This window comes from Porcisia hertigi, chromosome 36 (assembly GCF_017918235.1).
Source record: "Porcisia hertigi strain C119 chromosome 36, whole genome shotgun sequence".
NCBI lineage: Eukaryota > Euglenozoa > Kinetoplastea > Trypanosomatida > Trypanosomatidae > Porcisia > Porcisia hertigi.
Genome location: NC_090595.1, coordinates 767,545 through 792,762, shown reverse-complemented (window position 1 = coordinate 792,762; position 25,218 = coordinate 767,545). Strand labels below are relative to the sequence as shown.

The 25,218-nt window shown below is 56.1% G+C and overlaps 8 protein-coding genes across 8 annotated transcripts; all 8 read left to right on the top strand.

The window, feature by feature from the left end:
* Positions 1-68: 68 nt before the first annotated feature.
* JKF63_00185 (uncharacterized protein) lies at positions 69-347 on the top strand (the record flags this gene model as incomplete). Its single annotated transcript, XM_067896237.1, has 1 exon — positions 69-347. One exon carries the CDS (start codon positions 69-71, stop codon positions 345-347), a length of 279 nt encoding a protein of 92 aa, XP_067752394.1.
* Positions 348-2,126: 1,779 nt separating this feature from the next.
* JKF63_00184 (uncharacterized protein) lies at positions 2,127-3,608 on the top strand (the record flags this gene model as incomplete). Its single annotated transcript, XM_067896236.1, has 1 exon — positions 2,127-3,608. The coding sequence occupies one exon, from the start codon at positions 2,127-2,129 to the stop codon at positions 3,606-3,608; it is 1,482 nt and encodes a 493-aa protein (XP_067752393.1).
* Positions 3,609-4,863: 1,255 nt separating this feature from the next.
* JKF63_00183 (uncharacterized protein) lies at positions 4,864-6,240 on the top strand (the record flags this gene model as incomplete). Its single annotated transcript, XM_067896235.1, has 1 exon — positions 4,864-6,240. The coding sequence occupies one exon, from the start codon at positions 4,864-4,866 to the stop codon at positions 6,238-6,240; it is 1,377 nt and encodes a 458-aa protein (XP_067752392.1).
* Positions 6,241-7,370: 1,130 nt separating this feature from the next.
* JKF63_00182 (uncharacterized protein) lies at positions 7,371-8,642 on the top strand (the record flags this gene model as incomplete). The annotated part of the gene is made up of 1 exon (XM_067896234.1): positions 7,371-8,642. The coding sequence occupies one exon, from the start codon at positions 7,371-7,373 to the stop codon at positions 8,640-8,642; it is 1,272 nt and encodes a 423-aa protein (XP_067752391.1).
* Positions 8,643-10,271: 1,629 nt separating this feature from the next.
* On the top strand, positions 10,272-15,239 carry JKF63_00181 (uncharacterized protein; the record flags this gene model as incomplete). The annotated part of the gene is made up of 1 exon (XM_067896233.1): positions 10,272-15,239. The coding sequence occupies one exon, from the start codon at positions 10,272-10,274 to the stop codon at positions 15,237-15,239; it is 4,968 nt and encodes a 1,655-aa protein (XP_067752390.1).
* Positions 15,240-16,966: 1,727 nt separating this feature from the next.
* JKF63_00180 (uncharacterized protein) lies at positions 16,967-17,509 on the top strand (the record flags this gene model as incomplete). The annotated part of the gene is made up of 1 exon (XM_067896232.1): positions 16,967-17,509. The coding sequence occupies one exon, from the start codon at positions 16,967-16,969 to the stop codon at positions 17,507-17,509; it is 543 nt and encodes a 180-aa protein (XP_067752389.1).
* Positions 17,510-18,756: 1,247 nt separating this feature from the next.
* Positions 18,757-20,655, top strand: JKF63_00179 (uncharacterized protein; the record flags this gene model as incomplete). The annotated part of the gene is made up of 1 exon (XM_067896231.1): positions 18,757-20,655. The coding sequence occupies one exon, from the start codon at positions 18,757-18,759 to the stop codon at positions 20,653-20,655; it is 1,899 nt and encodes a 632-aa protein (XP_067752388.1).
* A 1,361-nt stretch (positions 20,656-22,016) lies between these two features.
* Positions 22,017-24,647, top strand: JKF63_00178 (uncharacterized protein; the record flags this gene model as incomplete). The annotated part of the gene is made up of 1 exon (XM_067896230.1): positions 22,017-24,647. The coding sequence occupies one exon, from the start codon at positions 22,017-22,019 to the stop codon at positions 24,645-24,647; it is 2,631 nt and encodes an 876-aa protein (XP_067752387.1).
* Between the last annotated feature and the right edge of the window lie 571 nt (positions 24,648-25,218).

The following is a 25,218-nucleotide window of genomic DNA, read 5'->3' as shown; positions in this document are numbered from 1 at the left end:
CTCTCAAATACCTGCACGCATATATATATTTTTTTCCACTGGTATTACAGCCGTTTCCTGCTGAAGTCATGGCGAAGCGTACAGTGAAGATGGGCGTGATGGGTCGCTATGGCACCCGTTACGGCGCCAACCCCCGTAAGCGCGCGAAGAAGCTTGAGGTGTCTCAGCACGCCAAGCACTTCTGCTCCTTCTGTGGCAAGTTCGCTTTCCGCCGCAAGGCTGTCGGCATCTGGCGCTGCGATGGCTGCAGCAAGACTGTCGCTGGTGGCGCGTACACCCTTAGCACTCCCAACAACAGCACCGTCCGCTCCACGGTCCGCCGTCTGCGTGACCTGGCCAAGATCTAAGGCGACTGTGAGACAAGGAGCATGCATCCACAGAGAAATCACGGGATGAGGGGGATGATCCTCAATTATGTTGGTGGTGGCACGAGACCTGGGTGAGAAGGAATGTATGTGGACGTGTGCTTCACCTGTTTCCCGCCCTTTTTTGCTTTTACTTCTCTGCCCCCGCCTTCCTCTTCGCGTCTCTCTTCTCACGAGCTCACAGTTTCTCCGTCTCTCTGCTGTGCGATCCGCTATTAGATGACGCGTCTCCTGTCCTGCTTTGAGTCCCTTCTCCTTTCCTCCTCGCGTGAGGGTGTGTGCGTGTGTGCGCTGCAGGCAATGCTGCAGGGTTTCTGTTGTTTTGATTTTCTTTTATTTTTTTCCCGTATTGGGTCTCCCGCTTATTTTACACACGAGCCCCGGAAGGCAAAAACAAAAGGAAAGAGTGGCGGGAAGCGACACCACACACCTCCAATGCCACCAACGCAAAACATGGGGGAGGGGGGGGACAAACAAACAAACAACTAAACTACCCACCTCAACATCCCGAGGAGCATCACGCTGACGATGTTTTCAAAAGTGGGGTCTGCAGCAGGATGTGGTGGAGCGTGGCAGGTAGAATGCACGCTTGAAGTCTCAGCTCTGAGCTCGGGCCTCCGCACTCTAAGTGCCCCCCCCTCCCCTCCCCTCCCCTCCTCGCGGCGTTACCTACGCGGTGTGTTTGTGGACTCAGCGTCATTTGCTGTGTGATTTCCGTGACGTTTTGGTACCGCTGCTTCCCTTCGCTGCTCGGCGCGCACATCTCTGTTTCCGCTGTACATAGTAGTAAACAGGAAGTCTGAGCTGTCAAGTATGTGAAGCGTCGGGAGTGCGAAGGGGAGTGTGCACCCGCCAAGTAGCACGCAGTGTATCTGCCTAAATAGGCGGCAGTGGTGGCTGCCCCTCTCCCCCTTCCATCTGTTCCTTCGCTTCACGCTCCCTTTCTCCCCTATTCTTCCCACTCTTTCACCTGATACATTTGCTACGCCTCTGTATGTGCGTGTTTGACTGGCTGTCAGCCGTCTGCACTGCGAAGATGTTTTTTTAGTTTCCTGTGAGCGGCTTGTCACGAGTGTGCGGGGGGGGCTCTTTGTGTCCGATTTTGTCTTTCGCCACTTCCCAGACCCCCTTCTATGTGCGTCGGATCTCCTCGTTCGCTGCCCAGTCTCAGGCTTAACCACCCCCAAAGCTCAACAACGTTGTGTACTTATCCACTTTGATTTGGAAGGGCTCAGGGGTATCACCCGGCAGCTAGCTATCGCACCTGGCGAGAGGGTGTGTGTCAACAGAAGTCTCCCCCTTAGATGTGCATTGAAACCCTTTCCCGGTCAGACACCATCGCACTTTGCTTCCTCGGATCACGTGGACATACACCACTTACTGGCCCTATAGGGGTGCGAAAAACACCACGCATTGCTGCTCCTCCGGGTTGCGTGTTTCTCCAAGAAACGGTTTCTCGCATCGTTCCGTTTTGTATTTCTTTTTCTCCTGCCCCTCGTCTTCTTTGCCCTCCCTCTTCTTTCTTCGCTCTCTTACTTTTCATATTTGCCTTCACCCCCTCTCTGCACCCCCCCTCCCCCCCCAACTGTTGCTTGCCCTGCCATGTGTGTGTGTGTGTGCCCAGCGCAGGATTTTGGTGTCTTTCTTCGCTCCTTAGATTTTTAGAAATCGGAGAACGCTTCGACCGGTATTCTACGCGCATAACATCTCTGGAGGGGGAAGGCGAGGGATCAAACGAGAGAAGCAGTTTATGGAGAGAGAATGCGGCGCACAAGTGTCAGCCACAGCGCCTTTGGCTCCCTTGCCGAGCTCCTTGATACAATGCGTGACTCCTACCAGGCAGCAGTAGACAGAGAGCAAGTGGACACCACCGCCTCCAAAAGTGAAACGGTCCTGCGTCTCAAAGAAACAAGTGACCTGTTCGTGTTGAGCATAAAGGATCTGAGTTCGGCTGACGGGAGCTTGGTCGAGGTGAAAAGCGCCGTTGACCGCGCAAATGACGCAGAGCGCGAGGTGGCCGCTTTGCGGGCTCAGAAGGCGCGTATGCAGGCGGATGCGGAGAGCCACCACAGCAAGCCTAAAGCTGCCGGTAGCGTCGTTGGAGTCGAAGAGTTTGTTGCGTACGCTAAGCTGCTGTCAGAGTTGCACAACCATCTATCACTTTCTCGTTCTGTCTTCAAGGCGGTGCTGACAAAAAGCCTCGAGGACATCCGTGACGAGCGACTAAGTCAGCAAGACCAGCGGTTCACTGATTCCAAGTCATGGGGCGTGAAAAGGGGCGTGCTGGAGAGTATGCTGCAGACCCTTCGGGTCAAGACCGCGCAGCTGAACCTGCCGGCGAAGACGTATCTGGATGAAGACGAAGCACTTTTCCTGGAGGTCATTGATCTGGCTGCCAAGGCCAGCGATCACGTCCGCCGAGGCGAGGCCATGCGCGAAGCGCGGGACGCAAAACTGAAGGTGTTCTACGCGGAGTGCGCTAAGCTGACGGGGTGGTGTCGTCAACAGCTGACGAACCTGGAGGCGATGAAGAGGCCGGATCATGTGCAGGAGTACTGTGCAACCCTGGCCGAGAACTACTCGACCATGTCGAGTAACTTTGCCGTGCTGCTTGATGGCGTGCGCGAGTACGTGCAAGCAAATATAATTCCCGTTCACAAAGCTCTGTTAGAAACGGTGGAGGTGTGGCTTTACCTGCAGGTGTCGACACTGGAGCGGCTATCGAGGACGATTTTCGAGATCCATCCCGAGTCACCCCTAGATGTAGAAGTGGAGAAGTACTCGACTTACCCAGAACATGCCGCGAAGTTCTTGCAGGAACTCGATCGCTACCTCGCGGCGCAACGCAGCCAGGAGCGCGATGTCAGCGAGCTAGACGCAATCCAAAAAGAATCTCAGCAGGTGTGCCACGCGCTCTCGAATGAGTTTGGGCAGCTGCCCGGTGCAGTGCACGCTTTTGCTCAGCGGGCCCAGGCTTTACGACTGGGTTACCAGTGCTTCCGAGAGGCAGTGTTGCAACGTGTGACCTACGTCAGTCCAGTTGCTGATGCCGTGCTGCAGTCAAAGCGGCGTCAGGAAGAGTTCGCTGACTGCGTGCGCGAGCTCAAGTCTTGGGCGGCAGAGGCTGCCCATGGTGAGTCTTGGCGGGATATTTATAGCAAGATTGTAGAGATCAAGCAATTGATTAAAGCCGAGCAGAGTTCCCTAGAGAAGAAGAAAGAGCGCGCGATGACTTCTCTCTGAGGGCCATTAAAGTTCATGTCTCAAGAAACAGCTCTCTCACACACACAAACACACACACAGAGGGGCGTGTATGCACGCTTACGCGTGTACATGTGTACCATGTTGATAGGGGTGTGGAGGGGGAGGAAGGGGTGGTGGGGGGGGGGCGGGGGAACTATTGGGGCCACAACACATAAGGATACCCCCTTTTGATTCACGGATGGTGTCATTTATGTGTCTGTGTGTGTGTGGAGAAAGGGGTTGCGTGTGACCTCTGTCTGCGCGCCTTTCAGTTGTTGTCTGTTTCTCTGACGCCCCTCTCCACCCGTGGTGATTTGCGTTGCTCCTCTCTGTGTTTCTGTGCATGCGTGTTAGTGCGTACGTCGCTTTCCCTGATTTTCAACTCTGTTGTGTCACGCTGTGGTTTCCCTTCTCCCTTTTTGCGTTTGTTATCTTCTCTGGTACGGCTGCCCAACGCCTCAATAGCGCACGCGAGCTCACCAGTTGTGTGATAACACGGAGCTATTTCTTTTGTGTTGGTGTCCTGACTCGTTGTCTTTTCGAATTATCGATGAGGTGGGGCCCAGTGGGGAAGGGGGGGGGTCGTGGAGACGGTACCGAGTGCTGTGTGCGTTTGGTCCTGCACACCTCTTTTTTTTTTGCCTCCAAAAAGAAACGGTGAGCTGAATTTTCTCCTAGACAGACACGGAGGAGCTCCCCAGTGCACCGACTACACTTTTGATACTCCAATGGAGAAAATGCGTTGAGGGGGTTCTCTCTTCGCTCCCTTGAAGTTGCCCCACGCCTTCTCGGAGAGGGGGAGGTGAAGACGACACTCGCCACTCCCCCGCCGCTGTCTTCAGCCATCCGAGGAGAGTGACGCAAAACCGGCAGAAAAGACTCAACGTCATGCTTCATCGGTTCGCTTTCTTCTCCCTTTCGCGGACCACCCCCATCTCCTCCTTGTGGTTGCTTCACACTTTACTTCTTGCGGCATATCCGTACTCCGCGTTTCCCTTTGGGTGGTTGTGGTTGTGCGAGGAGAGGGCGTTGACTCACTCTCATTTCTGCAAATTTCCTTCCCAGTCAACACCTGCGCGAATCCCACTCGTTGCAAAACGGTGTTCATCAGGGGAGGCCACGCACATCGAAGAAGCACTCTGAGGAAAAGGGTGTGTTGTCAGCATCATCTGATTCACCTCCCAACGTTATCAGCTCAACATCTTTAATACCAACTGGTCGCAGGATCCCTCCTCGAACAAGAACAGAACAAAAGATGCCACCCAAGATAGGGGCAGCCGCCGCAAGCGGCAAGCCGAAAAAGGACAAGAAGGGTGGCGGCGCACCTGCAGACCCGTTGGCGGAGCTACGCAACATGGAAGACATCCACGAGGTTCTCGCAAAGGCGCAGCAGTTGCGCACCTATTTCCAAGCAGAGCGCGATAAGGTGAACGACATGTGGAACATCACCAAAAAGGAGCTAGAAAATGCGCGGTTCACTTTACAGAACGCGGAGGGTGAGCTGGAGGAGGTGGAACGTGATCATCAAATGGAGATGAAGGTCTATCAGCAGAAGGTCCGTCACCTCCTCTACGACCAGAGGGTCTCCGTGAAGCAGCTGCGCGAAGAGAGTGATGCGGTGCTGCGGCAGGCTGAGGCGGCGCACACGCAGAGAGTGCAGCAGATCGAGGCAGAGCGACAACAGCGCATAGCTGGCATGCAGTCTGCCCGCGAGTCCCAGGAAAGTCGTATCATGGATCAGCGCGATGGACACCAGTATATGCTAACGGTCACGAAGCGGCGCAACCATGAAAAGGAGGTTGCACGACTCCAGGCCGCGTACGAGGCAAAGCTGAGCACGCTGCGCGAGGACATGGAGCTGCGTCGCAGGGCTGAGGTTCAAGATGCTGAAGAGCGATACAACCTCCACATCAATCACCTCCTTCAGCAGCACGAAAACAAGTTCACAGAAATGAAGACATACTACAACCACATCACGCAGAACAACCTGGAAATTATCCAATCACTCAAGGATGAGATTGCCACCATGAAGAAAAACGATGATCACAACGAGGGAGTAATGTTCGAAATCGAAAGGGAAAACGAGAACCTCGTGGCCCCACTCGAGCAACTAGAAAAGGAGGTGGCGGAGCTTCAAGCAAAGAAGCAGCAACACATCCAGGACAAGGAAAACCTCCGTAGCACCCGCAGCCGATATAGACTGCTTCAACAGCAGCTGAACACACTGCAACGGGAGAAGGAAACGCTAGAGGATCAATACAAAAGCGTCTACAACGAGCGCGAAGACTTGCGCGCGAAGTTTGAGTCTGCCTTGCGAGAGGCAATGGACGTCGTAGCCGAGCGTAATAACTCGCTACATCAGGACTTGATCGAGGCACACGCGCGGCTGGAGCAGCGCGACGCACAACTGAGTGGTGTCTTGCGCGCCATGGGCCTGGAGCCGGCCTCAATGGAGCTGATTTCCAGCGAGATTGACGCCGAGGTGCAGCAAAAGAATCAAATCATCAAGGACCTCCACTTTGAAATGCGCCGAGTGGAGAAGAAGATGAACGCCATGGTTGAGGAGTACGAGCGCCGCTGCCGTGCCGTTGGCCTTCCTCCCCTAGATCGTGCTAGTGTCGTGCAGGTCTAGAGAGAGAGGAGAAGGGTGGAATGTGGACGGCCTGCACTTGAAGTGCAACGATAAATAGAAAGGCGGACTGCTGAGAGATGTTTGCCTGGGCCAAACAACTCCCTGGCGCTCGTCGTCTGTTTTTCTCAGAGGCACTCGCTTCTTCCCAGCAGTCTCCTTGTGAGGGCTAAAAGTGTCTATGGACCGGTCGTCCGATGCTTCTCCCCCCCGCGTTCCACGGTGTCTGTGGCTGGTTCAGCAATACCCTCTCTGGAAGCTTCCCGTGGTGTTATTTTCCTATCTCGAACCTCTTTGTTTTGGTGCTATATCCGACGCCTGTCTACGGTGCGCTCATCTCCCCCCCTTTTTTGTCCCTCCCCCCCTCCTCCCTCCTCCGGTGACTCTGCGTTATTTTCTACTGCTCTATGTGGAAGCACACTTGTTCGTACCTTTTGAGTGTGCGTGTATTGTGTGGGTTGTGCAAAACATACCTGGTCTCTCTCTCTTTTGGATGTACAGAAGCGCTCGTTCATGCACGCTTGCTTTCTTTGCTCTTTCAACTCAAAAGAAGGCTCCTATTCCTTTTGTTTTTCCTCCTCCTCTCCCCTCCATCTCCTACCCCCGCGCCTCGCCCGCACAGAGGAGGCCCCCAAACAGAGGTTTCACTTGTAGCGGTCTGACATGCAATGTCTTTTTTTTTTTTTGCGCACGCGCCATCGTGAAAAAGGAGAGGTAAGAGGCTTATGTGTCGCACCCACACTACGTCTTCTCCCTCTGGTGTGGGCTTGTGTCCCTCAACCAGACGCCTTTCTTTTCCGCTCCATGTGGCCCCCCTGGTCAGATGCCTGTGATCCTTGTCTTTCTCGCACACGCTGCAGGTGAGCACCAAGTGCTGCCTTCCAGTCACCACATCTTTTCTTCCTTTCCCCCCTTGTCGTTCTCCTTTCCCTTTTGGTGACTTGTTTCACCGTCTCTAGAACAACCATCTTGGGGGGTAACCACACGCTGTGTTTGAGCGACACACCAAACGTGCACACCACAGCGCACTAAGAAGCGCTGGCGGTGGCTCCCCCTTTTACAGTCCGCAGCTCCCTGGAGACTGCGGCTGCACCTTTCACTTTGCTTGTCTTAGTCATTCATCAAATCATTCAATGACACGCCGTGACGCGCACACGCCATCTCGTCGGTCGCCTGCTGCCTCGACTCTTTCACGCACCGTCGCGAGGGTAGCTGCTCCGCCGCCGGTCATCACCCCATTGTGCGTAGATGTGCGTGATCTGCTACGCCGCGCGGCTGCTCCCTCGAGTGATGCACCATCCGGCGCGCAGAGCATCGCCTCTGATCGGGAGCCAGAAACCGTTGTTCTGCCCTCAGTATCCCAGCAGTCGTCACCTCAGCAGGCGCAAGCGACTCCACCGCTACATAATAAGGGGTCAGTCTCCTGGCCACCGTTGTACCAACCGTTTGGCGGTTTTGCTGTCCGTAGCGAGCCTCCTCCGCTCTCGCCGACGGACCCTGTGATTGTGGACTCCATTCTCGGCCAGCCCTCCGTGCACACGATTACACTCCCTGGCTTTAGTCGAAAGTGTGGCCCGGGCACTCTTTCGGCAGCGCGGATGCCTTCGGCACAGCGATCCTCCCTGGAAAGCAGCGTAGTGGCGCCGCCGCTGATGGCGACTTTTGTTCAGCGGTTCTCGGCGTCCAGCAGCAGGCCACCACTAAGCGACTCGACTGCATCGAGCTCGTCAGTATTTGCCGATAAGATGGCGCGGCGGTCCATATCCGGTACGGCGGCGCCATCCGTAGCGTTCTCCGGCAATCCCACGGCCCCACCGACGCCCCTGGCGGATGCGGTCGATAATTCTTGGGGTGTGAAGAGGGCCAATGCTGCAGGTGATGTGGGGCCCAGTAAATTATCACTGGCTGCACAGCAGACGATGACGAACGTTCTGGGGCAGCTGCACAGTTATACCAGTGGGTTGACAGCGGCAAAGGTCATATCAACGGCTCAGAAATTCACAGACGCCTACCCTGGTGACGTGGCCGTGTCCCCGTCATTTTTCAATGGATCGGTGAGGCACGACGGTGCGAGGGCACCGTTGGCTGCTTTTCAGCCCTCTTCCCGTGACGCCACGACCGCAAATTCGACATTAACCCACTTATGGAGGCGGTGCCCGGCACTGGCCTCGGCCACCTTCAGTCGGGTGGACATGCACCCACAAAGACCTCATGGAGCCGTGGAGGCTTCCGTAGCGCAATGTCGGGGCCTAGCATATCATAAGCCGCATGCCGCCGCTTTCCGCAACACAGTTCAGGTCCGTAGGGCTAGCGAGTCTCCACCCCGCACTATACCGCCAGCCTTTCGCCGGCACCTGCAGTTCGCCGAGGCGGTACCCACAACGCGTCGCCCAAAGCGTAAGTGACAATGCCTTCCGTACAAATGTATACTACTCGAGCTACTGGCACAAGGCACGTGAGATCATCTCTCTATTGTTTGCAGTGCCGCGCTCCCTCTCCCCTCCCCGGAGACATCACAACCCTAAAATGTTTTGGCGTGTGCGTGGCCTGTTTTCCCTTTTGCTTGCTTTGATTTGCTTCTCAACCTCTGTCAGCAGTGGCGCTTCCGCTCTCCGTTTTACACTCGGCTTACCCATCGCCACGTTGGCCTGCCAAGGAGGCAGCAGGTGGTGGTGGGTGGGTGGTTGAGGGGGGGGGCATGGTTCCTATAGTCTGACAGAAAAAAGACTCCCAAGGGGGGTTACGAATGGCTCGTACTGCTTCTTTCTGCAAGCGTATGTGTAACAGGCGTTCTACCGATAACAGCCCCCCCCCCTTCCGCCCCCCCAAAAGGGCCCAGCGCAGGCGGTGTAGTGGCAAAGAGAAAAAACATGGAGCACCGACGTTTATGCGTATGCAGAGGAAAAGGAAATGCCGCGGCATTGGTGGAAACGCAAGGTGCTTGTTGTAGCTCTCTGATAGTGATCAACAGAGGTTTAAACAAGAGCGTTTTTTTTTTCTTGCGGTAGTCACTTATGCAAGACGAAGGGAGAGGCGCAATAATCCGCGGCTCCCTTTTGTTGCTGGCGATTGTCGTTTCTTCTCGTTTCCCCTAAAGGTGAACTTTCACATTTTCCCTCTTCTTTTGCGCGAACCCCCTCACTCCCACTTCCCCCCCTCTTCCCCCTCCCCTTCCTCCCCTTTGGCATGCTTCATCGTACACATGCGTGCAGCACACGTGCAAGGCAAAAGTGATAGCTCTCGCCACCTTACCACTGCTCAACAGGGGATATACATACACAAAAACCAAAGAAAAGGGGTGAAAAAAGTAAGCGCGTGCTTCAGTGAGCTGCTGTCTTGAGTGCGGATTATCTTTTCCCTCTACCTTTTTTTTTTCCACCCTTCGTGTCACCAGAGTGTGCGCATCGTCTAGCGCAGTTTCATTTGCTGCCACGACGCCCGGCAGGGTCTACCCCCTTTTTTTAAAACTTGGTGTTTCCAGGGGGCTCTGTCCGTGGGGGGGGGGGGCGTTACCCATCGCCTCCAGCTAAGCAACAGCAACAAGTTTAGAGAACATCATTACTTACTGCTGAGAGCAAGCGTGACCGCTGTCACAAGAGTGACACACACACACGCACACGCACACACACACACACACACAGCGGCATAGACACACCCCATACGCACGCGCACAAAGTTAGAGGGATTTTTTTTCCGGGAGATGGGGACTGACGAGAGAGACCTGACGTTTCTTCCTTCTCCTATCCTCTGTACACGGATGAATGCTTGTGTGCGTGTGTGCGTGCCTGCTTGACCTGCGTTTCTTCTTGTCTTTTTTTTTCGTGAAGTCGTGTTTTTTCGCTTTTCCTCCTAGGCTGGCTGTGTCTTTGCTCAAGTTCACGCGCACGCTGCTTCTAAGAAAAAATCCTCAATGCATCAGCCTCCTGCCTCCCTTCCCTTGGCTTCCCTTCCCTTTCCCTCCCCTCCCCTACTCCCGCTCTCCACTCACATAAGTCTACAAAACAGTCAGGGCTCACACCTAGTGGAGAGCCGTAATGGTGTTGAATTTATTCTCCGGCGCTGCGCTCAACGGGCATGGCAGCGTGCACCATCGTAGCCAAGTCTCTCGCTCGCGCGGCAGCTCGGCAACGGGGCGTCGTTCTCAGCAGCGACGTCAAGAAAGCCACAGTTCAATGAGCGGCGCAGTCGTGCAGTCAGATGGTGCCGAGCAGTTTGGATCTGGAGTCCGCGTCAACACAGAAGAGGATCGCGTGCTCTTTAACAACTGTGTGGCGCAGGTGCAGCGCCACCTCAAGACACACGCCGACTCGCCCAGCACACTCTACACGCTCGCCTCATACTACACAAAAACAGAGCCGATCATCGAGGGCCACCCCTTTTGCGTGAGCCTGAGCTACGCCTCATTCCTTTTTCACATGCAAATGGCTCGCATCAGCGTTTCAGATGTGGAGCTGTATGTGCAGCTGATCACAGCAGTCTTGTCGCAGATAACCGAGAATGATCAGCTGCACCACCCCTTTGTTCAGCAGGTGCTTCGCGATCATGTGTTTGGTCTGCCGTCCCCAACCTGCCGCGGCGCGGCTCACAGCGTGGTACTCTTGCCACCGCAGCAGTATCATGGCTTTGCGACAATGACCACCGCACTCATCTCCCTCGCTGTGGTCCCGCTCAGCATCGTGTATCAGTTTCATGACCGACTAGAGACTTACTGTGAGTCTACTTCGCCACTTGTGGCCAACCGCGCTTTGGCGTTGCTCGTGCAGACGGTGGGCGAGGTACGCATGGACGAGCAGGTTACCGCACTTCAGTACGTGCTCAAGACAAAACCAATAAAGATGAATGTGGACTTCCTCCTCGCGTGCTACGAGCGGCTGAAGCGTGCAGTGATGGACCCGGCCCACGGACCCACATTCGGCCGTGCCCTTTCGATCCACTGCGGTGAACTTTTCCTACGCTTCCGCTCCCCTGTACGGCGCGATTACGTGGAGCGCTTTCTGTACCCGAGTTTGTGTCACAGCGACATGGCGGGATTCCTGGAGATCCCTTCGACTCGAAAGCATCTGTTACGTGAGTTGTTGTCGCAGTGCACACCTGGCATGGGGACCATGAATCCTTTCTACATGTGCCTATGTGCAATCTTGCAATGCAGCTTTGACAACGAGACGGACGGCGCACTTGAGACGGTGGCTCTCATCAACTGTCACATGCCTCACGCTGCATACTTCATGTCCACTCTGGCTATCGACTCGCACATGTCTGTGTCCATGTTTGCCAAGGTGATGATATCCCTTGCTCGCGGCGCTGGAATGGCCATGACGGGGCGCGAAATACCTGACGAGGTGGCCGCCTCAATCAGTGAGAACCACACAAACGTTTACAATGTTCTCTTTCTGCTGCGTGAGGTAGTGCGCAGCTGCTCCATCACTGCTTCTCGCCGTGCCACTGACATGCTTAAGGCGCTGCGAGTCGCTGTTGCTCCGAAAACGATCGAAGCGCTCGGCAAGCTGTCTAACGAGGCGTTCGAGACCAGCGACATCGCACTCGACCCACAGTTGCTGTGTGCGGAGTTGGCGATGGTGCTGCATCAGCACCACGTTGCCGAGGCTATGGACTCGGCCGTGGAATACTTCCGTGATGTCACATCAAAGTGCCCGTACTGCGCGGCGGCGCGCAGTTCTTCGCTCCTGTGCCCCGTGAACGGCACAGTGCACGTCACTGGTCAGTCTTCAGTGAGCCGCGTGTTGTCAACGCTCTCAGAGTGCGCTGGCGCAAAGGCGGTCGAGGAGAAGTTGATTGGTTACCTGCGCGATCCCGCCTTGCAGATGGAAAGCGCTGTGCATTACCTCCTTTATCACATTATCGCGAATGGCGGGCAGCACCGTAACACACTCTTCGTGGCCGTGGAGCCGTACGTGCGCAGCACCTTACTGGCTTTGGTAGGTGCAGACCGCAGTGGAGCCCGCGGGCTAGTGAGCAGCACACTAAAGGCAAACGTGATGATGCTGCACGTGAAGCTTGTCACGCTCCTCGCTTCTTCTATCGATCCATCGTACCTGGAGAGCATCTTGAAGGTCTTTTCGGAGCTGAGAGTGCGGAATAACCATGATGCGCTTGCGCTGTGGTACATGGGGAATGTCATGCTGCGCAGTTGCCGTAGTAACCTAGAGCTACTGCCCACCGACCCTCAGGAGAACAACTACTGCGTCGCCTTTCCTGGGTGCGCGCCGGCGTGCGCGACGACTGCCGACAACGCGCAGCTTGTGCTGAAGCTGCTGCACCGCGCACACAGTTTCAGCCCTGAGATGCACAAACTGGTAGGCTGCTGTGTGTGCAAACTTATCCAGGAGTTCAACATGCAGGCACCGAACATCTGCAGCACGTTGCTCTCGCCTTTCGGTTTCTATCCAGTAGGGCTGGAGTCGTTGAATACCTTCGCTCTTCCCGTGGGCGCCGGTAGCACCTTCTGGAGCTTCTTTTTGCAGCAGATGCGGGACTCCGCGCCGGCGCGGACGGCGTTTATGGCGACGTTGGCCAAAAGCCTCTCACGGCGCTTCCGCATTGCTTCGCCTATCGACGCGCTCGCTCCGTACGGGGTGGAGCCGACGGGGCACCTTTTTGTCGTCATGGTCTACGAAGCCATGAAGCGAAACCCATCACTGGCGCGTGTGCTTCTCTACATGGTGTCGCAGTGGATGAAGCAAGCAGGTCACCCCCCGGGCAAGCTCGCGTGCCTTGTGTACGTCTGCGTGCAGCTCATCACAGTCGTGCTTGATCGTGCAGAGGGCCCGGCCGCGGCCGAGGTGGAGGCCGAGACCCCGCAGGATCGGCAGCAGTTCGACGAAGCTGTGAAGAAGGCGGCGCGGGTGCTGAAGAGTCAGCAGACGCGCCTGAGCAAGCTCGCCCCAACTGCGCGACGCGAGAGTGCAGAATTCTTTCGTCTGCTGCGCCGTCTTCAGCGCCGCGTGAGCCGGGCTGTGGCCGCCGCCTCAGGCGAAATTGTTGTCGGCGATGAGGTTTCGGAGGACTACGTCGACTGCGATGACGCTGTCGACGCCAGTTCTGCTGGTGGGCATGCACAGCAGGACAACATCCCAGACGCGGCGTGCGCCATGCAAGAGCTGCAGAATGCTGCTGACAACAGCGTGTTTGATGACTATGTGGGTAATGGCGACCACGAGGATGACGGCGCTTACGGAGACGACGGGAATGCGTACACCGCCACCTCTCCGGACTTCGCGGGTCCCATGCAGACGGAAAGCAGCAGCGGCGGCAGCGCGGACGGCTTGCTTGCCCCTGTGCGGGCGCGCCCTTTGCCGCAGGGCGTCACCAGCATCCTCCGCCCCCCTGTGCAGGACATCCACAAAGAGAGTGGCAGGGATGTCGCCACCGCGGAAAAGTCGTCGACCTTTGTGAACACATATCCCCAAGCAGACAGACAAGTTGACACGGTGCATGTCTCCCAGGACGCAGAGGGTGGTGATTCAGAGGTGCTCTGCCGCGATCGCAAAGCTGCCGACCACCGTGCGTTAAGGCAGCATTCTCGTCGATGGTCGGCGTCTCGCGGCGTCCAGACGGTCGTGTCTTTGACTAGTCCCGCCCCGCCTGGCCATGCGTTGCAGCGGAGCGTGGGCACGTCGCCCATACACCCAGCCGCAACTCCGTCACACATCTCAGCGATCCAGCGCGATGGCACACAGCAGTCCTGTCGCGTACCCGCCGAGGCTGACACCGCTGACGCCCGGGCGCAGGCTTCTTCCTTATATCAGCCACAGCGCTCCCACACACGACCGCCTGACGCGAGTAGTTCGCTCAGCGAGGACATTCGGACGCCAGCGCCGCGAGGATCGGCGTGGCGAGAGCCGGACCTGGCCGACTGTGTGGAGGGCGACACCACCCCGATCGACGACTATACCGGCGTGCCGCGGCTTCAGGCAACCACGACTAGTGACGGTATTGTGCTGCCCTCTGGTATGGTGCTGGAGTATCTTCGTACACACCAAGGGATGGATTCCCTGCAACATGAGTTGAACCAGCTGGACCAGCAGTGGATGGTTCAGCAGGTCGCTGAATACGTGGTGCAGAACGGCAGGATGGTCAGCGCCGCGGGTCCGTCGCCGGCCCTTCGGGGTGGCGTGGCGTCTGTGCAGTCCGTTACCGTTGAGAGCCGCTCCAACAACTACGGCCGCCCGCACACCGATCCAGCTCAGCTTGCACCGAGCCGCACCGTGTGCACAGAAGTGCACATGGTGGGGTCCCCTAAGTCCTACTCGAGACCGCCGCTACGTGAGGAGCACGCGCACGTCGCGACGGCAGCTCCGGCACTCCATGAGGAGTCTGAAGTAGATGTGATTGATGGTGAGCACTCGATTCGTGCCGTCAGCGGCCCCCCAGACAACAGCGATCACACCAGACGCGAGAGCGAGGACGACACCACCAAGCGTCGACGTGTCGAAGCAGCCAAGAGCAATTCCACGGCGACGCCGTTGCCACCGCCAGTGTCCCCCGCCAGTGCTTTCCGCGGCCGCAACTTTTTTTTGAACCAATGTACGCGGCAGGAGGTGGGGTCGACACTACAGGACATCCACTACCTGCAGCGGCAGCAGCAGGCGAACATATCGGCGCTGGCTGAGGCTCAGCAAGCAGGTGAGGGGGCGGAGGCGGCAGATGGGGAGTTGCCGCGCAAGACACCGCACCAGACTCAATCCACCGGCGGCCTGGCAAGTGAGGGTGCGCCGCCTACTACACCTTTTGGACAGGTCATTCTCCCAGCCTGGGTTGTGGAGCAGCGCAACGACACCGCCATCCGCGAGCTACGGCAGGTGATGGGGGCTCACAACCCCAATGACGCTCGACTATCGGCGAGCGCCGGTAAGCGCAGCCGCATTCATGGCAGCGGCACAGGTGGTGGTAGCGGCAACAGCGCAGCGTGGTGGGCTGAGATGAGCTCGGCGCCGATGCCGAACTACGCTACTGACCCTCAGTACTCCATGGAGCTCTTTTAGAGGAATACGGTGACCCGTGCGAGCGTGTCGTTTGGGAGGTCTCCCTGCGCAGCTGGAGGTCTTTTTTCCCTCCACGTAGGCTTCCAAGGCGCACGTGCCCCCTCACTCCCCTTTTCGTCACTCCCTTTCCCTGTGGCTTCTTCAGCACCCCACCTCCCCCCCTCCTCCTCGCTGTGAATGTAATTTATATATTTTTTCTTCTTCACTGACACACCACCTGTGTTTAGATGGCATGCACGCCGAATGCGTTTTTTCCTTTCCATAGATGCACTCTTTACTTTTTTCTTCTTTGCCACACCGAGGGCCCCCTTTTTCATAGACGCACACGCATTGCCACAAGAAAAGGGTGGAGGCGGAGTCGCCCATATATATCTATACACATACACACGTTTTTAGAGGGGTGTGGAGGAGGGAGGGAGGGGGTGAGCTAGGCCCCCCCCCTCTCTCCTTGCTTCCCCCAAGTTCTTTCTAGTGCTTCTCTGTTTAGATGCGCGCTCTCTGTTGCTGTGGTGGTGATGCTTAAAAAAAATGGTCTGTCTGTTACCCCTACATTCATCTACCTGCATCGTCGCTTTATTATGCAATCGACAGCACACACACACACACACACACGCACAAACGCTGCGCTCCCCCGGCCTTTTCTCCTCTCCTCGAATGAAACAAAGAACCTGCTCTTGGAGCACGCATACGCTTTGATACGCTATTCGCGCATCCACTGTCGGCGCAGATGTGTGCACGTCCGCTGCGTAGGCGCCGTGGGTTCTTGTGAAGCGGCCTCATTGCGTTCAATTCATGACTGATGGGGTACTCATTAGATGGGTGCAGCGCAGAGGGTAAACATTCTGGACACACAGAGGGCGAGGGGTCGTTATGCATAGACTTTGGGAGCAGCGATGAGCGACTCACGCGTGCTTATTCTTTGTTTGCAGGTTCTTCTCGTCTCGTGTGGCGATGTTTGCTTACAGGGTTGCAATTGTGGAGTTGCGCATCTTAACAATTGACCATCTCTCCTCTCTTTTTCTTTCCGCATGCATGAGGAAGGAAGGGCAGGGGGGCGAGCGCGAGATTTTGGAAAATGCTGTGCTCATGTAAACGTCCGAGGGTTCATTACCACCGTCACCATCTACTACTCCATGCGTCCCCTTTTTTCACCCTCCGCCTCTTCCTTTTGCTTTCTTTTTGATGGCATTCATACCCACGCCAACATTTACACCCGCGCCTACACCCACACCCACCTCCTGACAGGCTAACCCAATAATATATGTACTCGGGGCGCAAAGGTGGCGGTATCGGGATTTTCGCCCCCTTTTTATTGGTTTTACTTTGATTCAACCACAGTTTTTATCGCTCTTCTTCCTTCTGCGATATCCCCCCTCTTTTTGTGTGTCTGTGTCCTCGTTTTCACCTCTAAACACCGCTTCCTCTTCCCCTTTCTCTAATCGGAGGAGAGAGCTGGTGATACATTTGCACACACTAACTTGCACGCATACGCTCGTATTCGCCTCCCCACACACTTCCGTGCGGCCGCTCTTGCACACCAGCAAAGCGTTGCTCGACTCGTTGCACCCCCCCTCCCCCTCCCTCCGCTGTCCCGCTGTTCAGCTGTCTTGCTGTCTTCCTTTCTCTTCTTTAGCCTCTCTTTTTGGTCGTGTGTGTGTGTGTGTGTGTGTGTCTGTGCGTGTGTGACATTAGACTCAGTTTATTGATGCCAAGCTGGGTCAATAGGAATGTTTGTCTTTGCCAGATTACGGCTCTGTGTGGTGTATACGTTGCTGTTTGTGGCGGTCGTGTGTAGCCTGCCTGGCGTTGCCCTCGCGTTTGAGGAGGCGTCTCTGTTGAGCCCCATTGTGTGCACGTGCCGCTGCTGCTACCAGGGCGGATGCAGCCCGCTCGCGAACGTGTCGTGGACCGTCAGCTCCTGTAGCGACTGCTCTACCAAGATGTGCAACGATTACATTTCTAGCCCCCAGGTGCGCTCACAGACGGCGCGCATATTCGATGTGATCGAAGGCGAACCACCACTGAGGAACGACACCGTTGTTGTGCATGAGTGTGAGGTAATCGCTGTCCTGGAGGCTGCCACGTGCACGGTGAAAAGCTGCAAGCGTACATCCACCATCAAGGCAGAGTGCTACGATCGAAATGCGCCACTCATCAAGTACTCGATCATTTCCTTTGTGCTGTTTACCATATTTGCTGTGATCTTTGGTATAATCAAAAACTACATTCCTGCCTTGCAGTCTTTGAATGAAAAATACTTCAATTACTGACGGGCTTGTACGGAAAGGAGTCGTCTCTCTCTCTGTGTGTGTGTGTGTGTGTGTAAGTGTGCGCCTGATTTTTTCTTCTTTTGCGCTTTGTTTGAGTGTGTGGACGTGCGTCACAGTTTATTGTCTCCACGCAGAGTCACTCATCTCCCCCCCCCCTCCCCTCCTTCCCTACCTGTGTCAGTCTATCCGACATGGGCCGTGCTGCATCTTGGCGCGACGGACCCAGATACAACGTTGTGAGGGACACCCGCGTCTATTCGGCACGGGGGCGCCCCCTTTACCTTCTTCCCTTATTGCTTCACGCATTGTCATCTAGCTGTCGAGGGGGAGTGAACTCTGTTTTTCTCTTGAACGACTCCCTCCTCCCCCCCTTCTCCGTGTAATCTATGTGGCCCATGTCAACGTTCGGCGCACCTTGCCCCGTTTAACACAGCTCTTCTCCAGACTGAGAGTCGGGGGAAAACGTTTCTGTGTGTGTGTGTGTGGTTGACCAACGAGAGGGCGGCTAAAACACCGAAAGTTTACGAGAAATCTACAGGAAAACATTCGAGGTCGGGTTAGCACAAGGACAAGAGGGCTCTGTGGTTATACGAGGATAGCAGGGCTCTCCCCACCAAGCCCCTCTCTTATTACCCCCCTTTGTTTCCCCTGTCTATTGTGTCCGGACACTCAGCGGCTGAGGCAAATCCGCAATACACAGCGTTCGCCATGATTCCGCGTCTCTCTCTTTTCAATGCCTCGCCATGTGACATGCCCCCCCCCCCTCCCCCACCGTCCTCCCTCCTTACGCTCTACGTCCCCGCAACGCCGTGGGATCATTCGCATGACTCTATTTTTTTTTTATCCTGTGCAGATGACGTCTGATACTCCGTGTACAAGCGTTGCTGTGTTTGTATATTTTCTTTAACCTCCCCTCCATATCTTCAGTGGCTCGCTCCTTGAGGTGTGTGTCACAGCTGCGTGTTGCAGCAGAGTCTTTGCGGGGAGTGAACATATCCTTTGGGTTTTCCCACCTTCACTGTTTCTCCTTGCAACGTGCGGTGATTCTCTGCGGAGGACGCGTGCGAAGGCTTGCGTGCATCTTCTTCAGCTCATCCCTCAGAGTGTGAGACATTTCTGTGGCGGCGCAGAGAGGAGAAAAGGGGGCTGTAAACTCGAATTCATTACCAGCTACAGTGTTCACACACACACACACACAAACACACACACGCCTATACACACTCTCATCCGCCCTTTAGTTCGTCGCAATGCAGCGCTACTTAATGAACACGAGTTACCTGCAGGGGCAACTCAAATCTCTGTACATCCTGCACAACAAAACGGTGGCCGACTACGGCGAGCTGGTAAAGAATTTGAACGAGGAGTGCACCATCTTGTGCGACGTTATTCCGAGCTATCGGATCTCCAGCACCCTCGAGGGCGAGGATGGCGGTGGTCAGCGCAAACAGAAGGAGGTGTACAATGTTCAGAAGCTCGAACACGAGATCCTTACGCAATATACGCACTTCCTGCAGTTGCTTCGCAAGCTCTCCCGTAAAACGCACCCCGAGCAGCAGGCACTTGGTAGTCGCCTGTGTGCGCGACTCGTGAAGAGCTCCGCACCGGAGTTTAATCATGCCGAGAAACTTCTGTCACTCGCGATTGACTTTGCCAACTGCAAGTCGGTGCGCGTCGCTCAACCATGCCAGACGGCCCTTTCGGAGTTGCTGGATGGCCAGAAGGTCTCAGACACGACTGAGCACATCGTAGGAGCACTGCTGCGCATTGTGCGCAAGCGCAGCTATGCGATGAACCCAAAGCTGCTGAACCTTCTTCTCCATGTGCGTGTGGCCATGGTGGACATGCACCGCGAGGATTTGACTGAGGAGAAGGTGAAGAATAAGCGGCTCAAGAAGGAGGACAAGGAGCTGGCACGTCAAATGCAAAAGTCCAAGGCCCGCCGAGACCGTGCCGAGATCGCAGCAAAGCAGACCCGCATTGTGCACCGCATCTTCGTCATCTACCTGCGTGTCATCGAGGCATCGAAGACGTGCTCGCCAGTTCATCAAACAAAGATTTTGGCGCCGACGCTGGAGGGGCTCGTGAAGTTCGCACCCCTGGTAAACGTTGAGCTCTACCAGCAGCTGATGGAGGCACTGAAGGATTTGGTGAAGGGTCAAGGTAGGTCACAGACACGCCGGCGAATGGGCAAAAGCGACGGCGGTGACGACGACGACGACGAGGAGGAAGAGGCAGCGGCCTCAGTGACCACGCGGCTGCACGCTCTGGTGGCTGTGGCCACGCTGGCGCAGCGAGACGCTACGGCGACCGCATCGGAATGGCGTGTCGATCTGAGCTACTTCCACGAGGTGCTCTTTTGCTGTCTCAGCGAAGCGCTCCAGCTGCCGTCGGCCGAGTCGTCGTCGTCAGCGAAGATGACGCGCGAGGAGGCGCAGGAGGCCTCTAACGGCGACATGGACGAGGTTGCGTCACAGGGGTCGACGTCGTCCGCCGGATCTCTCTCGTCCCAGGCTTTCTCCATTGCCCAGTCCATGGCACAGGGAACGTTCGTGCATCAGAACGCTAGTCGTGAGTGGACCTTCCACGTTGGTTTGGTCTTGCGTGCAGTTGACCTGCTGGTGCTCACACAGAAGCATCTACCGGTGGCACGCGTGACAGCAATCCTGCGCCGTCTCATACAAGCGACTCCCTCCTGCCCGCCACACATCGCCATGTCAATTCTCGCGCTGTGCCATCGTATCGCACTGCGTTACCCGCTTGCCGGGGGTGTCGTTGTCGGTGGCAGCGACAACGTCATCGCGGGTCGCGGAGCCTACAACCCCGAGGCTCTGCAGACTGTCTCGGCGAACGCGGATAGCTGTTTCACGTGGGAGTTGAGCCTCCTTACGCACAGCTACCACCCGACGCTGCGCCAGGTGGCTGATACAATGTGCAAGCATTACCACAAGGTGTCCAAGCACCAACATGGGCAACCGCCTGTGGTGACGAAGCAACTGGATGCACTCGGCCCGTACGAGGTGATGGAAGAATATGACCCATCGCTGGGCGAATTCAAACCCGCTGCCCCGCTGCCCACTGCCCTCAAGGCGGAGCTAAGAAAGCGACAACGCGAGGAGGCGGAGACGTACCAGGTCTCTCAGGGGTAGCGAAAAGAAAAAGCGAGGCGGGGGCGTCCGTGGTAGTGGATGTGCGCACGTCTGTCTGTCCCTTGTTGCCCTGTGTGTAGGGTGCACGGTCTCGTAGCTCAACGTGCACTCTCCCCCTTTTTTTGTGTTTATGTGTGTGTGTGTGTCGTTTTGCCTTCGCTTAAATGATTCGCTTTCACAGATACCCCTAGCTCCTACCTGTGATGGTGCGCGTAGCACAAGAGGACAATGCAGCAGGCCCAAAAAAAGGCAAAACATACCCGGGGGTCACGAGTGTACACGTCTGTGGAGCTGTGAAGGCCACGTGCACAACAGTGCAGTTGGCTTGGCTGTCGTGGCCAGGCTCTCTTTTTTTTTCGAGTAAGCGTGGATGTCTAGTGGCACACGTGCTCGTGTTTTGGGGTGTAGCGCTTTCCTTCCACAGTCGCTTCTAATAGTGGTGCAGCTGCTGCCGAGCCGAGGTGAAACATACTCCAATGAGCACGTCTAATACTAAATCAAAAATACGAATCGATGCGAAGTCGAGAGGTTGACAGAACTCTAAAAGAAGAAATAGAGGCGCGTCTCTGAGTAAGCGACGTGTACTCGTCGAGCAGTGGAGACAGACAAGGCAGCGTTGCGCTAGGGTGTGTGGTTAAGATTCACGTTTGCCATTTTCGCGTCCGCCGTGTGCATGGTTGTTGTACTTGTAGGAAGGAGGGCGGAGGAACAAAAAGAACAGAGGGGGTGGATAGCGCTCCTTCCACTCTCTCCTTCCTCTGATCAGTGTTTTTCCACTCTGACTGAGCGGTCAACAACATACGCGCTCCGCATCACCCCCCCCCCCACTCACCAGAAACATCTGCGCGGTGTTACATCGGTTGAATCCCCCCATTTCCGTCTTTCACCTCTTCTTTTTTTTTTGAAAGCGCCCTTTTTACTTGATAGCCACAATCATGCCCCTTTCCTTTCTCACATCTACGTCTATGTCACATATCATGTGCTGCTGAAAAAAGAGAGTTTTCGGTTTTCCCCGTCCCGTTTACTCTTGGCGCGCTATCGTTTGCTTACAGAGAAGCATTGCCGCCACTATCGACGTTGTACCCCCCCCCCCCCCCCCCCCCCTTCTTTACTCTTCCCTTACTCGGGGGGGGGGGCATATCTACCGCAAAGGAGAAAAACAAAAAGGGACATCAAACACAACGCCATACACGAAATTGCGTAGGGAGGGGCCGTGCCCGTGAACGATCACACACATACACACAAAAGGACTGCGTTTTGTGGTGTGCCTTCCCCCAATTTTTACGTGCCTTACACGTATTACTTCATGGATACCGGCGCACAAGCTCAAGGTTACAAAGCAGAGAACAGGGCTCCGATCAATGGCGCAGACGGTGCTGCGACTTCGCCCTCTGGAGTATGCCCACATCACGGATTTGAACACAAACACCACCAGGCTTGCCGTCGGGCCACTGACTTGCCCCGTCGAATCCCATGAGTCGATCGTTCTGCCCCCAACAAAGTTTGTGGTGCTGTCGCCAACACAGTACTGCTTGATCACCAATCCACACCGCACCAAGATTGATTCGGTCACAGGCATCGAACAGCCAGTGCGAGATGAGTATGGGCAGGTGCAGGTGCGGTCTGGTGAGGAGGAGTACCGCTGGCACGTGCCGCCCTTTCCTCTTTATCCCGAGGAGGTTCTGGCGAAGATTGAGGATTTCAAAGTACTCTCGGCGCTGTCTGCACTGCAGATCCAAGTGCTCACCGCCTACAGCGTGCAGTCGGACAGTAATGGGAGCTCGTCGCCGAATCTGGTGCGCCGCGAGGCTGGTGAGCGCTACCTCTTCATTGGCCCTGGTATCTACTATCCCCGCGTCGAGGAACGCGTCGAGAGAGAGGTGACGGCACACACGGTTGAGCGCGGCTCGGCGCTGTGGTGCACGACGAGCGAGACCTTCACGGATGGCGTGACTGGTTTCGAGCACTACGCTGGCGATATGTACATGCGAGTCGCGGAGGGAATACACTTTTTACAGTCCTTTGAGACCCTGCAGTGCGTCGTGAGGGGCGTTGTGCTTACCACCGAAGACGGACTGAATGTACAGCCGACCAAGACTTACATCGACCCCCGTACCCCATTTCGCGAGGAGGGCATTGTGCGTAACGCAAACGAAACGTTCCTCATCACAGGCGACATGTGCGCCTGCTTTGTACTCCACCCCTACGACAAGTTGGTGAAGCGGGTGCGTCGCACGCACGTATCTGCTGGGCAGTACGCGGTGATTCTCAACCCCGTCGGCGACAGCGGCATCATTAGCCCCGGTGCGCGCAAGGTCGTCACAGACACGACATTTTTCCTCAAGCCGGGTGAGACGTTAGAGAAGGGCCACCCACGAGACGCCTACCTACTTGGTGATCAGGAGGCCATTCTCGTCAGGGCACTGGGAAACTTCACCGACTGCTTGTGCACGCCACCGGTTGAACGCTACGACGGGGATCGCTGGCTGGTGCAGGGCCCCTGTTCCTTCATTCCGTCGAATCTCGTGTGTGTTGTTCCCGACGCAAGGAGTGGCGCGGAGGTGCGGCGGCCCTACCTCCTCGGTGAGGGAGATGGTTTGTACGTGCGGAACAGCGTCACCGGTGCGGTGCGATGCATCCCAGGCCCACGCAGCTACCTTCTGACTGCCGAGGAAGAGGTGTGGGAAAAGCCGCTCCCCGCGCAGGTGGAGCGGCACCTGGTGCAGCAAGTCAGTCATCCTGTGTACATTGAACTCGAGCGTGAGAAGGAGCGCAAGGCGCTGCAGGGGCGGACAGAGCGGGCTGTGTCTTACCACATTCCCTATCGAAGCGTAACACAGCTGTACAACTACAAGTCGCAGATGACGCGTATCGTCTTTGGCCCAGATCGCGTTCTCCTAGAGCCGGACGAGGCTTTCACGGTGGTGTCGCTTTCCGGCTCCCCGTGGGACCCGGCGAAGCCGACAAAGTGTTTACCAAAGCTGCCAAACCACATCACTGCCCTACACCTCTTCCTTGGTCCGTCCAACATGACAGACGTTGTGCATGTCGAGACGCGAGACCACGCGCAGCTTGCCCTCCAGCTCTGTTACGACTGGTACTTTGACATCGCGCCTGGCGACACGAAAGCAGCCAAGGAATGCTTTAGCGTAAACGACTTTGTGGGAGACGCGTGTTCCTACATTGCCAGCCGCATCCGGGCCGCCGTAGCCTCCATGCCGTTTGAGGAATTTCACAAAAATAGCGCGCGCTGCCTGCGGCATGCCGTGTTCGACGTGGATTCCACCACCGGCCATCTAAATGATGTACTTTGTTTTCCAGCGAACCACCTCGTCATCACGTCAGTGGACACGCAAGAGATGGAGGTGCTAGATGAACGCACGCGGCAGGGGCTGCAAAAGTCAGTGAAGATGGCGATCGAGATTACCACTCACGCTCAGGAGGCTGAGGCGCAGCAGGTTGCCAAGGCACGCGAACAGGAGGCGCGTGGTAGACTTGAGTGCCAGCGTATGCACGACCATGTGGCGAACGAAAATCAGCGCGCCGTGCTGCTGAAAGCAGAAAGCAGTGGGCTTGCCATTGTAAGCGCTGGCAAGTCCAAGGCGATTGCCGAGGCTCTGTCCGCTGCCTCGCGTATCGAGAGCGAGGCCTCAGTGGAGGCATCCGCCGTGCGGGCCGCCAAGGAGCTGCTCCTCTACAAGACCATGAACGAGATGCAGTACCGGAAAACACAGCTGATCACCGAACAGGAGGAGAAGGTGGCAACGATGTCGCTGGAATACGAAAAGGAGCTCGAGGAGGTGCGGCACATGCTGATGGACAGGGTTATTGAGGCACTGGGTCCAGAAACGATTGCGGAGGTGGCTAAGGCCGGTCCCGAGCTTCAGGCGAAGTTGTTGGCAAGTCTCGGACTGGAGGGCTACCTCGTGACGGACGGCAGCTCACCAATCAATCTCTTCAAAACAACGAGCGGGCTCGTCGGGAACTGCTGAGAATGGTGGTCAAGTAACCACCAGGGGCAGCTTCGTTAGCTGCTATTCTCTTCCCTCCCGCCGTAGTTTTTTTGATTTTATCTCCCCGCTTTTGTTTTGTTGCGGAACTCCCGGCTTTTCAGTCGCCTCCTCCTCCTTTCTCAGGTGGCGATCCCTCCCTCCCTATACAAAAACAAACATATATGCTGATTACCTTAACCGGCGGGCACATCCTACTCGTTCAACGCAAAGCATGTACACGAACATGCTAAAGCTGGGAGGAAGATGAACGAGTAGTCTTTCAGGCAATGTGAGCGAATCCACTTGCTAAGAAAGGCGGCAAACACCCGTGCGGAAGCACAAATGGTGCGTGAGAAGAGGAGTGACGATATTCCTCTGCGCTCACGTCCTCCATCTTGTAGAGGATACGCAGATCAGGGGGGGGGGGGGGAGGTGGAATCATTGCACGGATTTGGCATGGCGCCATATCTGCTGCACTGATGAAATTTTGTTTCCCGCGTCTGTGTGTGCATAGAAGGCCGCGAGGGAGAGGAAGCGGAGGAGGGACACTGGCGTTAAAATGACCGACCTT